The sequence below is a fragment of the Panulirus ornatus genome, chromosome 14 (assembly GCF_036320965.1).
Source record: "Panulirus ornatus isolate Po-2019 chromosome 14, ASM3632096v1, whole genome shotgun sequence".
NCBI lineage: Eukaryota > Metazoa > Arthropoda > Malacostraca > Decapoda > Palinuridae > Panulirus > Panulirus ornatus.
In genome coordinates, this window is record NC_092237.1 from 1,541,447 (window position 1) to 1,555,704 (window position 14,258).

Sequence of the window (14,258 nt, forward strand, 5' to 3'; positions counted from 1 at the left end):
CTAAAATTTATATCTATCTCGATTTCTAACATGCGTTTTTAGATAACATCAATATAAATAAGAATTTAATAGCCTAAAAAAAATGCGGCAACACAAATCCAAAACGTGTGTTCGAGTAGGGTACCACAGATTTATGATGAAGCATTTAGATTTACTAATCTGATGTGTGATGTGTAAATCAGACTTACAGACGACGTCCGGACATAAATACCCTCGTAGAAGTGAACGCGTTCCAGGGTAAGGCGGGGAGTGGAGGATCACTTGATTTAAGATGCCAGAGGCGTCAGGAACAAAATGTTCAGCCTGTCATTATATAGTGATATTTAACTGCTGAAATCCATTGATAAAACTGCAAATGCTTATCGGAAAAGATCTTAATGGTTGTTGGATTCACGATTTTATAATGCTTTTGAAACGTTTTTTTTTTTTCTATTTTGCTTTGTCGCTGTCTCCCGCGTTTGCGAGGTAGCGCAAGGAAACAGACGAAAGAAATGGCCCAACCCACCCCCACACACATGTATATACATACGTCCACACACGCAAATATACATACCTACACAGCTTTCCATGGTTTACCCCAGACGCCTCACATGCCTTGATTCAATCCACTGACAGCATGTCAACCCCGGTATACCACATCGCTCCAATTCACTCTATTCCTTGCCCTCCTTTCACCCTCCTGCATGTTCAGGCCCCGATCACACAAAATCTTTTTCACTCCATCTTTCCACCTCCAATTTGGTCTCCCTCTTCTCCTCGTTCCCTCCACCTCCGACTCATATATCCTCTTGGTCAATCTTTCCTCACTCATTCTCTCCATGTGCCCAAACCATTTCAAAACACCCTCTTCTGCTCTCTCAACCACGCTCTTTTTATTTCCACACATCTCTCTTACCCTTACGTTACTTACTCGATCAAACCACCTCACACCACACATTGTCCTCAAACATCTCATTTCCAGCACATCCATCCTCCTGCGCACAACTCTATCCATAGCCCACGCCTCGCAACCATACAACATTGTTGGAACCACTATTCCTTCAAACATGCCCATTTTTGCTTTCCGAGATAATGTTCTCGACTTCCACACATTCTTCAAGGCTCCCAGAATTTTCGCCCCCTCCCCCACCCTATGATTCACTTCCGCTTCCATGGTTCCATCCGCTGCCAGATCCACTCCCAGATATCTAAAACACTTCACTTCCTCCAGTTTTTCTCCATTCAAACTCACCTCCCAATTGACTTGACCCTCAACCCTACTGTACCTAATAACCTTGCTCTTATTCACATTTACTCTTAACTTTCTTCTTTCACACACTTTACCAAACTCAGTCACCAGCTTCTGCAGTTTCTCACATGAATCAGCCACCAGCGCTGTATCATCAGCGAACAGCAACTGACTCACTTCCCAAGCTCTCTCATCCCCAACAGACTTCATACTTGCCCCTCTTTCCAAAACTCTTGCATTCACCTCCCTAACAACCCCATCCATAAACAAATTAAACAACCATGGAGACATCACACACCCCTGCCGCAAACCTACATTCACTGAGAACCAATCACTTTCCTCTCTTCCTACACGTACACATGCCTTACATCCTCGATAAAAACTTTTCACTGCTTCTAACAACTTGTCTCCCACACCATATATTCTTAATACCTTCCACAGAGCATCTCTATCAACTCTATCATATGCCTTCTCCAGATCCATAAATGCTACATACAACTTTGAAACGTAAAAGCTAAATTTCCTAAGCGGAAGTGTTTTTTTTTCCGTAATGGTAATGAGAAGAGCCGTAAACAAGGGGGAATTACTGGCAATGTTTATGAAGAAGACTGCTGGAGGTCATTCCTGGATTACATCACTCAAGAAGTGGGAGTGAGGGTATCCTCGCCGGAGCAATCAAAGGACTGCAATTACCACATCCATTCTTAATAATAAGATAATGTTATGACTAAAGAAATGCTAACCTAGCAAGTAACGGTAGTTATTATGGGTTCCAGCGAGAACGTTCAGTTGCCAACAATGGGTGGCACTATCTACCTAGAAGTGTTTCAAATCACCTCAGCAATGAAACCTCCATTATTAGTGAATCATTGGATTATAGGAATGCCTTTCATGGGTAGACCTCTTTAACCCCCTTGAAAATGCTTTTAGAATATAATGTAAATCCTTAAGAAGGCATATCTTTACCTCGACGACCTCATTAATTCTTACAGGGTTTTCTATCACAGTGTGATTAAAGCAACACACGTACAGAAAAGTGGGTTACTGTCTTACATTTGTCACGTACATGTGGATTTTAACCCTGTTGCTAGGTTTTTCGGTTGTCATATGTGGAACGTAACTCGAGACGTATCCAAGATTGCTTGGTTCAATCATCGTGTGTAGGGCAGCTCAGCACTCACTGTTCTGAGTTAGTGACTCTCTGATGGCGGTGTTGTGGAGGCTGGGGTATCGCGTGAAATAGAGGCGGAGGAAGGTGGGTTGCTACATGTAGGACGCCCTGGAGGGAATGGGCTTTGAGGTGGGGCCTTAGAGGTGCTAGGCGACTGACTGGGCCGCTGAGTCACGCGTCGACGGCTTACTAACGGAGCCGTTCATGATTGCTTTACCTGTCAGAGGCGACGCGGCCCTCCAGTCTGTGCCGACAACTCTGCTCGTAGTGACGGAATTCATCCACGTTACACGTTACGAGAACTTTCAGAATGACGTCACAACACAGTAGCTGTGCAGTGGTGTATGTGTTCGTCCTTGTGGGTGTGCGTGCGTCAAGCGCTGTGGCAGTGTCGTGCCCCGGGGATAGGGACTGCGCTACACAACACAAGATACAAACAATCAATTGGTTTTTCGACCATATAAATCATGAGACAGCAGGGCCACCCTTCACCCTTAAGGACATCGGTAACTTGGTGTCTCAGTATGTTAAGGGATTAAATAAGAGCTTCAGTGTAAACTTGCAAGAGACGCCGAAAGAGGCACGCCAGTACTACGGTGCTACAGGTTACGGTAATTACTACGGCAACACAGGGTACCCTAGCTACGGCCTCTATAGTGCCGGCAGCAGCAGCACTTCATTCAACGGTTTGGACGCAGGACTCTCCGCCCTCGCCTTCCTAGCATTCGGAGTGTGGCTTTTTAACCTAGTGCTGCCACAGCTGCAAGGGAGCGGCTTGGGTCTACCAGGGCTGCGACGGAGGAACGCCCCTGAGGACGCCTCGGAAGAGGTAGAAAGTAACTTCGCCCACTCATCTGACATTCTGTCAAACATACTAAGCAGCAGCCGGAACCTTGTCAACAATATATTCAACAAGGACACATTCAGACAAAGTAAACATTTCATGGCGGAGCGGCCTGGCGTTGAGACCGAGCAAGCGAGATTCGTACCTCTTTCAGACAAGACCAGAGAATCAATCCTGAACACTGGAGATTTTATGGACAAACTGGAGAACTTGTTCAAGGCGCAAGCTGTGTCTGGTCTGCAGCAGGAAGACAGCCTCATCACAGATGTCTTAAGAAATCCATTACCAGTGCTACAAGGATCTTCGTCTGAACTTAATAATCAGATGGATGTCCCAGAAATCCTCTGGAACTCTTCTGAAACATGGAAACTCTCCGAAGTAAATGTCCGCCGCCGTCGGAGGGTGGAAGGTGCGGAAGACCAGGGTATGCTGGGCTTCTTGTTGGGGCAGGCGTGGCAACACCTATCTTACATCCTGAATCTCCTGGAAGAGCTGGACGGCTAACCCCAGTTTCCCAAGTCTCGCACTCAGGTCAGTCCCATGTCATTACCTGTTGCTGCATACGGGAAAAGAAAGTTACAGCAGTGGTTTATTCTGTTATCTTTGTTGCTTTATGTTTTTCCCCTTTAATATTCCAATGGTGATAGTATTTACATCCTCTCCGCTTAGCATGTTCTACGAGTCTACAGCTCTGTTGCTGAAGAAAAGCTTCCTCACATCCCTCTGTACACTTCTCTTGTACGCTTCCTATTGTGTCCTGTTGCTCTGGAGCGTCTTTTTAGCAAAAGTAAAAAAATTTGACCCATGTTAACGTCAAGAAGACTTCTCACAAATTTACACGTAACTATCCTGTCTCCTATTATTCTCTACCAATATGGCCAGGTTGAGGGTTTCCCTCCTCAAGTCTGGTACTATCTTTGTTGGCTCTTCGACTGTCGTAGCATAATCCAGCTAAGGACGAAAAACGTACGGGATGAAGGAACAGAACATTGGATAATTAAGGTATAGAGGGGATAGAAGTAATAGTAGAAAAGGTAGGAACAGGGAAACACGAGATGAAGAACTGCAACGGTTAATTCTTGACTGGTCTCGGTACCAAACGTAGCATAGGATTGTGGTGTGGTAGCTGTGAGGTTGGTGCCTTCTCTTCCCTTCCTCGACCATCGTACGCACCGGCCGGCCAGTCATCATGACCAACCATAACCTGGAGGAGGCTCTAACGTTACTAGTAAGGGCGTCGTGTCATATACCCAATCCCACGACAATAAGGACCATTCTTGTGCTGCTTGGAATGGAATCGGTAATTATTTTCCTTTCAATTCTTACATGCTTTCGTATCACTACTTTCCACTAAACACTTACATACATTCGTAACAAAAAAGTAACGTCAAGAAAATCTCAATATGAGCATTTTATTGCCTTTTGAAAGTTGGAAATGCACCCTTCATCCCTGGTCAAGGCACATGAAACGTAAGATACAAGCGTAGCAACGCGCAAGTTGTAGTATTAGTCATATTTTTCTGTTTCAGGATGTTGGCGAGAGCGTCTCCTCAAAGGACTTACCTTGGCAGGACAGCCGGCTGACTGGCTAAACCATAGCAAAGGGAGCAGTCCTTCATGGAGGTCGAGTGACGGGACGACCTACAGCAGTAGGGGCAGCCATGACAAGCAGGGGGGATACCTGTCATTACTCGTCTGTCCAAGCATCCTGAGTTGTAAACCTCTGTTCTCATCCTGCAAACAGTTTACTTGAAATGTTTAAGGATTTGTTCACGTTCCAGGGCCAAGATTTCATGTTTTAAAAATATTCATACCATGTTTTGTACATTTCCTTCAAAACATTCCATTCGTTGACACATGGGTTAAACACAGGGTAGTACCATGATGAACACTTTATGGCCCTCTTGCTGATGCGTGCAACGATACGTATCATTCTTCCAGTGCGTGAGAGTTCACACGGAAATACCTCTGCCGTTAAAGTATTTCATATACGTGCAAACATCTTGTTCTTTATTAGTCATTATTTCTGTATGCGATTATTGTTGGATTTATATGATGTAAATAAACATTTATGGATCAGTTACCCTGAGAGTGATTTGCAGAGGACTCTCCAGTCTTATTTTTTTTTTTCAAAAGAAGGAACAGAAAAGGGGGCTGAGGATTTTCCTCAAAGGCTTAGTCATGTTCCTTACGCTACCGGGTATACATGATGTTGAATGTGTTTGATGATAGAGTGGCAGATATAGGGTGTTTTGGTCGAGGTGGTGTGCAAAGTGAGAGGGTTAGGGAAAATGATTTGGTAAACAGAGAAGAGGTAGTAAGAGCTTTGCGGAAGATGAAAGCCGGCAAGGCAGCAGGTTTGGATGGTATTGCAGTGGAATTTATTAAAAAAGGGGGTGACTGTATTATTGACTGGTTGGTAAGGTTATTTAATGTATGTATGACTCATGGTGAGGTGCCTGAGGATTGGCGGAATGCGTGCATAGTGCCATTGTACAAAGGCAAAGGGGATAAGAGTGAGTGCTCAAATTACAGAGGTATAAGTTTGTTGAGTATTCCTGGTAAATTATATGGGAGGGTATTGATTGAGAGGGTGAAGGCATGTACAGAGCATCAGATTGGGGAAGAGCAGTGTGGTTTCAGAAGTGGTAGAGGATGCGTGGATCAGGTGTTTGCTTTGAAGAATGTATGTGAGAAATACTTAGAAAAGCAAATGGATTTGTATGTAGCATTTATGGATCTGGAGAAGGCATATGATAAAGTTGATAGAGATGCTCTGTGGAAGGTATTAAGAATACATGGTGAGGGAGGCAAGTTGTTAGAAGCAGTGAAAAGTTTTTATCGAGGATGTAAGGCATGTGTACGTGTAGGAAGAGAGGAAAGTGATTGGTTCTTAGTGAATGTAGGTTTGCGGCAGGGGTGTGTGATGTCTCCATGGTTGTTTAATTTGTTTATGGATGGGGTTGTTAGGGAGGTGAATGCAAGAGTTTTGGAAAGAGGGGCAAGAATGAAGTCTGTTGGGGGTGAGAGAGCTTGGGAAGTGAGTCAGTTGTTGTTCGCTGATGATACAGCGCTGGTGGCTGATTCATGTGAGAAACTGCAGAAGCTGGTGACTGAGTTTGGTAAAGTGTGTGAAAGAAGAAAGTTGAGAGTAAATGTGAATAAGAGGAAGGTTATTAGGTACAGTAGGGTTGAGGGTCAAGTCAATTGGGAGGTAAGTTTGAATGGAGAAAAACTGGAGGAAGTAAAGTGTTTTAGATATCTGGGAGTGGATCTGGCAGCGGATGGAACCATGGAAGTGGAAGTGGATCATAGGGTGGGGGAGGGGGCGAAAATTCTGGGAGCCTTGAAGAATGTGTGGAAGTCGAGAACATTATCTCGGAAAGCAAAAATGGGTATGTTTGAAGGAATAGTGGTTCCAACAATGTTGTATGGTTGCGAGGCGTGGGCTATGGATAGAGTTGTGCGCAGGAGGATGGATGTGCTGGAAATGAGATGTTTGAGGACAATGTGTGGTGTGAGATGGTTTGATCGAGTAAGTAACGCAAGGGTAAGAGAGATGTGTGGAAATAAAAAGAGCGTGGTTGAGAGAGCAGAAGAGGGTGTTTTGAAATGGTTTGGACACATGGAGAGAATGAGTGAGGAAAGATTGACCAAGAGGATATATGTGTCGGAGGTGGAGGGAACGAGGAGAAGTGGGAGACCAAATTGGAGGTGGAAGGATGGAGTGAAAAAGATTTTGTGTGAGCGAGGCCTGAACATGCAGGAGGGTGAAAGGAGGGCAAGGAATAGAGTGAATTGGATCAATGTGGTATACCGGGGTTGACATGCTGTCAGTGGGTTGAATCAGGGCATGTGAAGCGTCTGGGGTAAACCATGGAAAGCTGTGTAGGTATGTATATTTGCGTGTGTGGACGTATGTATATACATGTGTATGGGGGTGGGTTGGGCCATTTCTTTCGTCTGTTTCCTTGCGCTACCTCACAAACGCGGGAGACAGTGACAAAGCAAAAAAAAAAAAAAAAATATATATATATATATATATATATATATATATATATATATATATATATATATATATCATTTCCAGCGGGGGGCTGGAAATCCTCCCCTCTCTTTTCTTTTTTTTAATTTTCCAAAAGAAGGAACAGAGAGGGGGGCTGGGTGGAGGATATTTCCTTAAAGGTCTCGCCCTCTGTTCTTAACGCTACCTCGCTAACACAGGAAATGGCGAATAGTATGAAAGAATATATATATATATATATATATATATATATATATATATATATATATATATATATATATATATTTTTTCAGTCTCGCGTTTGCAAGGTAGCGCAAGGAAACAGACGAAAGAAATGGCCCAACCCACCCCCATACACATCTATATACATACACGTCCACACACGCAAATATACATACCTAAACACCTCAATGTACACATATATATATACACACACCCACATATACATATACACACATGTACATAATTCATAGTCTGCCTTTATTTACTCCCATCGCCACCTCGCCACACATGGAATAACATCCCCCGCCCCCCCCTCATGATTGCGAGGTAGCGCTAGGAAAAGACAACAAAGGCCCCATTCGTTCACACTCAGTCTCTATCTGTCATGTAATAATGCCCAAAACCACAGCTCCCTTTCCACGTTGAGGCCCCACAAAATTTCCATGGTTTACCCCAGATGCTTCACATGCCCTGGTTCAATCCATTGACAGCATGTCGACCCCGGTATACCACATCGTTCCAATTCACTCTATTCTTTGCACACCTTTCACCCTCCTGTATGTTCAAGCCCCGATCGCTCAAAATCTTTTTCACTCCATCCTTCCACCTCCAATTTGGTTTCCCACTTCTCCTTGTTCCCTCCACCTCTGACACATATATCCTCTTTGTCAATCTTTCCTCACTCATTCTCTCCATGTGACCATACCGTTTCGATACACCCTCTTCTGCTTTCTCAACCACACTCTTTTTATTACCACACATCTCTCTTACTGTCATTACTTACTCGATCAAACCACCTCAACACAAATTGTCCTCAAACATTTCATTTCCAACACTTCCACCCTCCTCCGCACAGCCATATCTATAACCCACGATTCACAACCATATGACATTGTTGGAGCCACTATTCCTTCAAAGATACCCATTTTTGCTCTCCGAGATAACATTCTCGCCTTCCACACATTCTCCAACGCTCCCAGAACCGTTGCCCTCTCCCCCATCCTGTGACTCACTTCCACTTCCATGGTTCCATCCACTGCCAAATCCACTCCCAGATATCTAAAACACCTCACTCCCACAAGTTTTTCTCCATTCAAACTTACATCCCGATTGACTTGTCCCTCAACCCTACTGAACCTAATAACCTTGCTCTTGTTTACATTTACTCTCAGCTTTCTTCTTTCACACACTTTACCATACAGATGAATATACATAAACATCCAGACCGCACATATACATATATACAAATGTACATATTCGTGCTTGCTTGCCTTCAATCATTCCCAGCACTACCCCGCCTCACAAGAAACAACATTGCTACCCCCTGCTTCAGCAAGGTTGTGCCAGGAAAACATACAAAAAAGGCCATGTTTGTTCACACTCAGTCTCTAGCTGTCATGTGTCATGCACTGAAATCACAGCTCCCTATCCACATCCAGGCCTCACAGAACTTTCCACGGTTTGCCCCAGACGTTTCACATGCCTTGGTTCAGTCCATTATGAGCATGTCATCCGCGGTATATCACATCACTCCAATTCCCTCTATTCCTTGTATGCCTCTCAACCTCCTGTATGTTCAGGCCCCAATCACTCAAAATCTTTTCCACTCTATCCTTCCACCTACAATTTGGTCTCCCGCTTCTCCTTTTTCCCTCCACCTCTGACACATACATCCTCTTTATCAATCTTTCCTCACTTATTCTCTCCATATGTCCAAACCATTTCAACACACCCTCTTCTGCTCTCTCAACCACACTCTTTATATTCCCAGACATCTCTCTTAACCTTTCATTATATACTCGATCAAACCACCTCACACCACATATTGCCCTCACACATTTCATTTCCAACACATCCACCCTCCTCCATACAACCCTATCTCTATAGCCTATGCCTCGCAACCATATAACATTGTTGGAACTACCATTCCTTCAAAAATACCCATCTTTGCTCTCCGATAACGTTCTCTCATTCCACACATTCTGCATTGCTCCCAGAACCTTCACCCCGTCCCCCACCGTGACTCACTTCCATTTCCAAGGTTCCATTTGCTGCTAGGTCCACTCCCAGATATCAAAAACACTTCACTTCCTCCAATTTTTCTCCATTCAAACCTACCTCTCAATTAACTTATCCCTCAACCCTACTAAACCTAATAACCTTGCTCTTCTTCACATTTACTCTCAACTTTCTCCTTTCACACACTTTTCCAAACTCAGTCACCAATGTCTGCAGTTTCTCACCTGAATCAGCCACCAGAGCTGTATCATCGGCTAACAACAACTGACTCACTTCCCAGGCCCTGTCATTGCCACCAGCCTGTATACTCGCCCCTCTCTCCAAAACTCTTGCATTTACCTCCCTAACCATACCGTCCATAAACAAGTTAAACAACCATGGGGACATCATCCACCCCTGCTGCAGACAGAATTTCACTGGGAACCAATCACTCTCCTCTCTTCCTACTTGTACACATGCCTTACATCCTTGGTAAAACCTTTTCACTGCTTCTAGCAGTTTACCTCCAACACCATATACTCTTAATACCTTCCACAAATTAACCCTATCATATACCTTCACTACATTCATAAATGCTACATACAAATCCATCTGATTTTCTAAGTATTTCTCACACATTCTTCAAAGCAAACACCTGATCCACACATCCTCTACCACTTCTGAAACCAGAATGCTTCTCCCCAGTCTGATGCTCTGTACGTGCCTTCATCCTCTTATACAATTTCCCAGGAATACTCAAGAAATGTATGCCTCTGTAGTTTGAGCACTCACCTTTATCCCCTTTGCCTTTGTAAAATGGCACCATGCATGCATTCTACCAATCCTAAGGCACTTCACCACGATCCATATATACACTGAATATCCTTACTAACCAATCAACAACACAATCACCCCCCTTCTTAATAGATTATACTGCAATACCATCCAATCCTGCCTCCTTGCTGGATTTCATCTTCCGCAAAGCTTTCTCTACCTCTCTCTTATCCAAACCATTCTCCCTGATCCTCTCACTTTGCACACTAACCCAACCAAAAAACCCTACATCTGCCACTCTATCACTGAAGACATTCAACAAACCTTCAAAATACTCACTTTATCACTACCTGTTATTACTTCCCCCCATGCCCATTTGTTCTCATTATAATCACAAAAATATGTAATGTCTTGTCTGAAATTCTGTTATTAAACTTTTCATATGATCTTCCCAGGTTTACTTTCAATAATTTATCTTTTTCACTAAGGCCTTCACTTATGTTTCTCAATACACACATTCTTGGAGCTATAAAGAATTTGAAAGAACAGAAACATATTAGGAGGAAATTAGTTATGTAATACTGCAGCTGCAGGAGATTTTCAGTTTTATTGTAAATAGGATCCTATCATACAAATAACTTTACAGTCCTCAGTGAAGAAATACAGATACAAAAGTAAAAATACTGTGGATGTCGCAGTGACCATTTCAAAGTGAAGTCAAAATACAGACCCATGGGGACATTACAGTGTATTCTACTTACAAAAGTTGTTTGTTCCCTATTTCAAAAAGATGCTTAAGTTGTATTTAAAGAGCCTTATGTTCTAAGGGAAATTCATAAGCTTACAACTGTTTAGTTATAAGCCTAAATTTTTTTACGTAAATTAATTACTACAATATTCAAAAACTTCTGAAAATAACGATCATAAAGGCTTCTCATTTATTATGAAAATCCCCTCAACACCCAAACACAGTTCATATCAGTCACAGAAAATAATAATGATTTTGTATTATCGTCCTTTACAGAGGTGGAGTAGGAAGCAAGGAACCTCATCTCCAATGAAAAGCATCCTTACTACATGTGCATTTAAAGTGGCAAAGGATAGTGCCTATAATGCTTACAGCAAGTCTTTAAGCGCTTGATCCATTACAATTACCATACATAAAGAAGGAAACAGCAAAATGGAAAGTATAAATAATTTTCAGTGCATTTTTTACAATTATCAAACAAAATACGAAATGACACTTAACATCAAAATTTATCTATGTGAAATAATTTCCATTGTAGGTGATATTAAATATATTATTTTTTACTGGTGTAAAAGGGTCACATTTTGTCTTGCAAGCAGCAAGTTCTTTAATGGAGGTAATCTTTTTTATTATGATTTATAGAAAAAATAGTGAAAAAAAAGACCTGTAGACTTAGAACACTGCAAAAATCATACATAAATACTACCAATCATGCTGCCATATGAAACCATATAAACCACTAACCACCTGTGAATATCTACAGAAATTCCGACATTCTCTCCTTATATTTTCAGAGATCTGATAATAAATTCATTCTTCACAGAGTTACAATAACTTTTGTAAGAGGCGCTGGGGATATTTGACTAACTATTCCATCAAACTATGACTTCCTCAGGTGTTTAGTAGCAGAGAAAAATTAAGTAATAACTAATGCTACAGAATTGTAACAATGATGCAAAGAGTTCCCATTAAGACCTAAAATCAGTACTACCACTTGTTCCCTGTCAAGCCTACCAAAACAATGTACTTCACTTCTAGAAGTATCCTCTCCTGCATATAACTGACAAAGGTCCTATTTATTCATATCCTTATTGGATTGTGCAGAACATATATTCTGAAGATACAATAAAGATACTTTATTACTTATTTCAAAGACAAAATATTCTAATACTTTTTTAATGTAAAGAAAAACCACCTTCATAAAAGATGTCACAGTTCTGATCAGACATCATCTCAAAACATGAGTGCCTAAAAAAGATCCATCTGCTACTTAATACAATATGTCATTTTGAAATGAACTTTCAGTAATACCTATGTAATTACATAGACATGTATGTATGGAGAAAACAACTAGAAGTGGAGAAAATTATTTATCAAGGGTGTATGGCATGTGTAAGAGTAGGAAGGGAGCAGAGTGAGTAGTTCCAAGTTAGCATCAGTCTGCAGCAGGGATGACTGATGTAACCATGGCTGTTTAATATCTTTGTGGATGGGGTGGTGAGGGAGGTAAAAAATTGCAAAAGTCTTGGGGAGTGAGGTGAGGATGCTGCAGTCTACCTGATAAGAGGGCCTGGGAAGTGTCAGTTGTTCTTTGCTGATGATACAGCATTGGTGGCAGATTCAAGAGAGAAACTGCAGAAGTAGGTGACTAAGTCTGGAAGTGTGTGAAAGGAGGAAGCTGAGATTAAATGTGAATAAAAGTATGGTTACTGGGTTGAGCAGGGTTGAGAAACAGATTAGTTGGGGGTGTGAATTTGAATGGAGAAAAATTGGAGGATGTGAAAGTGTTTTAGATATCTAGGAGTGGCTATGGCAAAGGGAACCACTGAAGCGAAAGGAAGGAAGTGAGTTATAGAGTGGGTGAGGGGGCAAAGGTACTAGGGATACTGAAGAATGTGGAAAAAATTGTTATCTGGAAGGCCTAACTATGTACGCCTGAAGGTATACGAATACCAACAATATTATATGGCTGCGATGCATGGGCTATAGATGAGGATGTGTGGAGGGTGGATGTGTTGGAAATGAAATGTTTGAGGACAATATGTGGTGAGGTGGTTGACTAAGTAATAAAAGGGTTAGAGAAAGGTGTGGTAATCAAAATAGTTGAGATTTAGAGACCTTATGAGGGTGTGCTGAAATGGGCTGGACATACAGAGAGAATGATTAAGGAAAGTTTGACAAAGAGGATATATGTGTCAAGTGGTGGGAACAAGGAAAATGGGGAGACCAAACTGAAGAAAGGATAAAGTGAAAAAGATTTTGAGCAATCAGGGCATGGATAAGTGGGTGTGTGTGTGTGTGAATGGCATGCATGGGATTGAGTGAATTGGAACTATGAGGTTTACAGGGCTTGATGCACTGTTTATGGACTAAAACAGGGCATGTGAGTAACGAGTAAATCAAGGAAAGATCTGTGAGCCCTAGATGAGGATAGGAAACTGTGGTTTCAGTGTATTACACATGGCAGCGAGAGAATAGATCGGAATGAATGTAGCCTTTCTTCATCTGTAACTGGCACTATCTTGCTAACATGTGAAATGATGATCAAGTATGAAAGAAATGGAAAAGAAGGAAATGTAGATGTAATTTACTGAAACTTCATTTCCCATCAAAATGGCTTTTACAAGAGCTTTCAAAGACTTTCATGTCAAGCTAGGACCAAATGTGGTTATTGGAAATTTTTTCATCAATACTTTTACTTACCAAATTGATTAACAACAAATGCTAAAATTTCATCAAATTCATGGGCTGCATCCAGAAGATATAAAATCTGACTATATTTACTCTCAATGCTTCTAAATATGAATATTTTGAATATTCTAACAATTAATGAGACATTAAAATAAATTAGCTGAACCAATCACCAATAGCATTACACAGATAATGACATGCATACCACTAAAAAATTCTGGACGAAATCTCCCAAAGAGCTAAAATGACCTGGACTCTAGGTAGACAAGGCCATGGGAGGAATCTTAAGTAAAGGTGAACAATGCAGAAAATTTTTACACAAAGTGTATTTCTACTTAAAACGGAGGTTAGGAAAATATGCATAAAATCTGTAGGGAGCTACTGATAAAACTAGACCACAACAATGCAACTGATGAACTAGCATGAAATGTGTATATCAGAATCAAAACACTTAAGATTTTTATCTTTAAAACATATCAACATCTGAAGAACAGTCTCTTAAAAAACATTAACACACAATTTACATATGGTCTGGACACCGCTTATGGCCTTCTTATT

At 41.7% G+C, this 14,258-nt stretch overlaps 1 protein-coding gene across 2 annotated transcripts; it reads left to right on the plus strand.

Annotated features, from left to right (window-relative positions):
* The first annotated feature begins 2,484 nt into the window (after positions 1–2,484).
* LOC139753053 (uncharacterized) lies at positions 2,485–6,942 on the plus strand. Of its 2 annotated transcripts, none has more exons than XM_071669149.1 (2): positions 2,485–3,774; positions 4,773–6,942. In XM_071669149.1, the coding sequence occupies exon 1, from the start codon at positions 2,710–2,712 to the stop codon at positions 3,745–3,747; it is 1,038 nt and encodes a 345-aa protein (XP_071525250.1). In that variant the 5' UTR covers positions 2,485–2,709; the 3' UTR covers positions 3,748–3,774; positions 4,773–6,942. The 2 variants fall into 2 exon arrangements, 1 of the variants encoding a protein (XP_071525250.1); XR_011713636.1 differs by lacking the exon at positions 2,485–3,774 and adding an exon at positions 4,072–4,543.
* The last annotated feature ends 7,316 nt before the right edge of the window (positions 6,943–14,258 follow it).

Coding starts and splice junctions, on each gene's coding strand:
- LOC139753053 (XM_071669149.1), top strand. CDS start 2,710: ATGACGTCACAACACAGTAGCTGTGCAGTGGTGTATGTGTTCGTCCTT.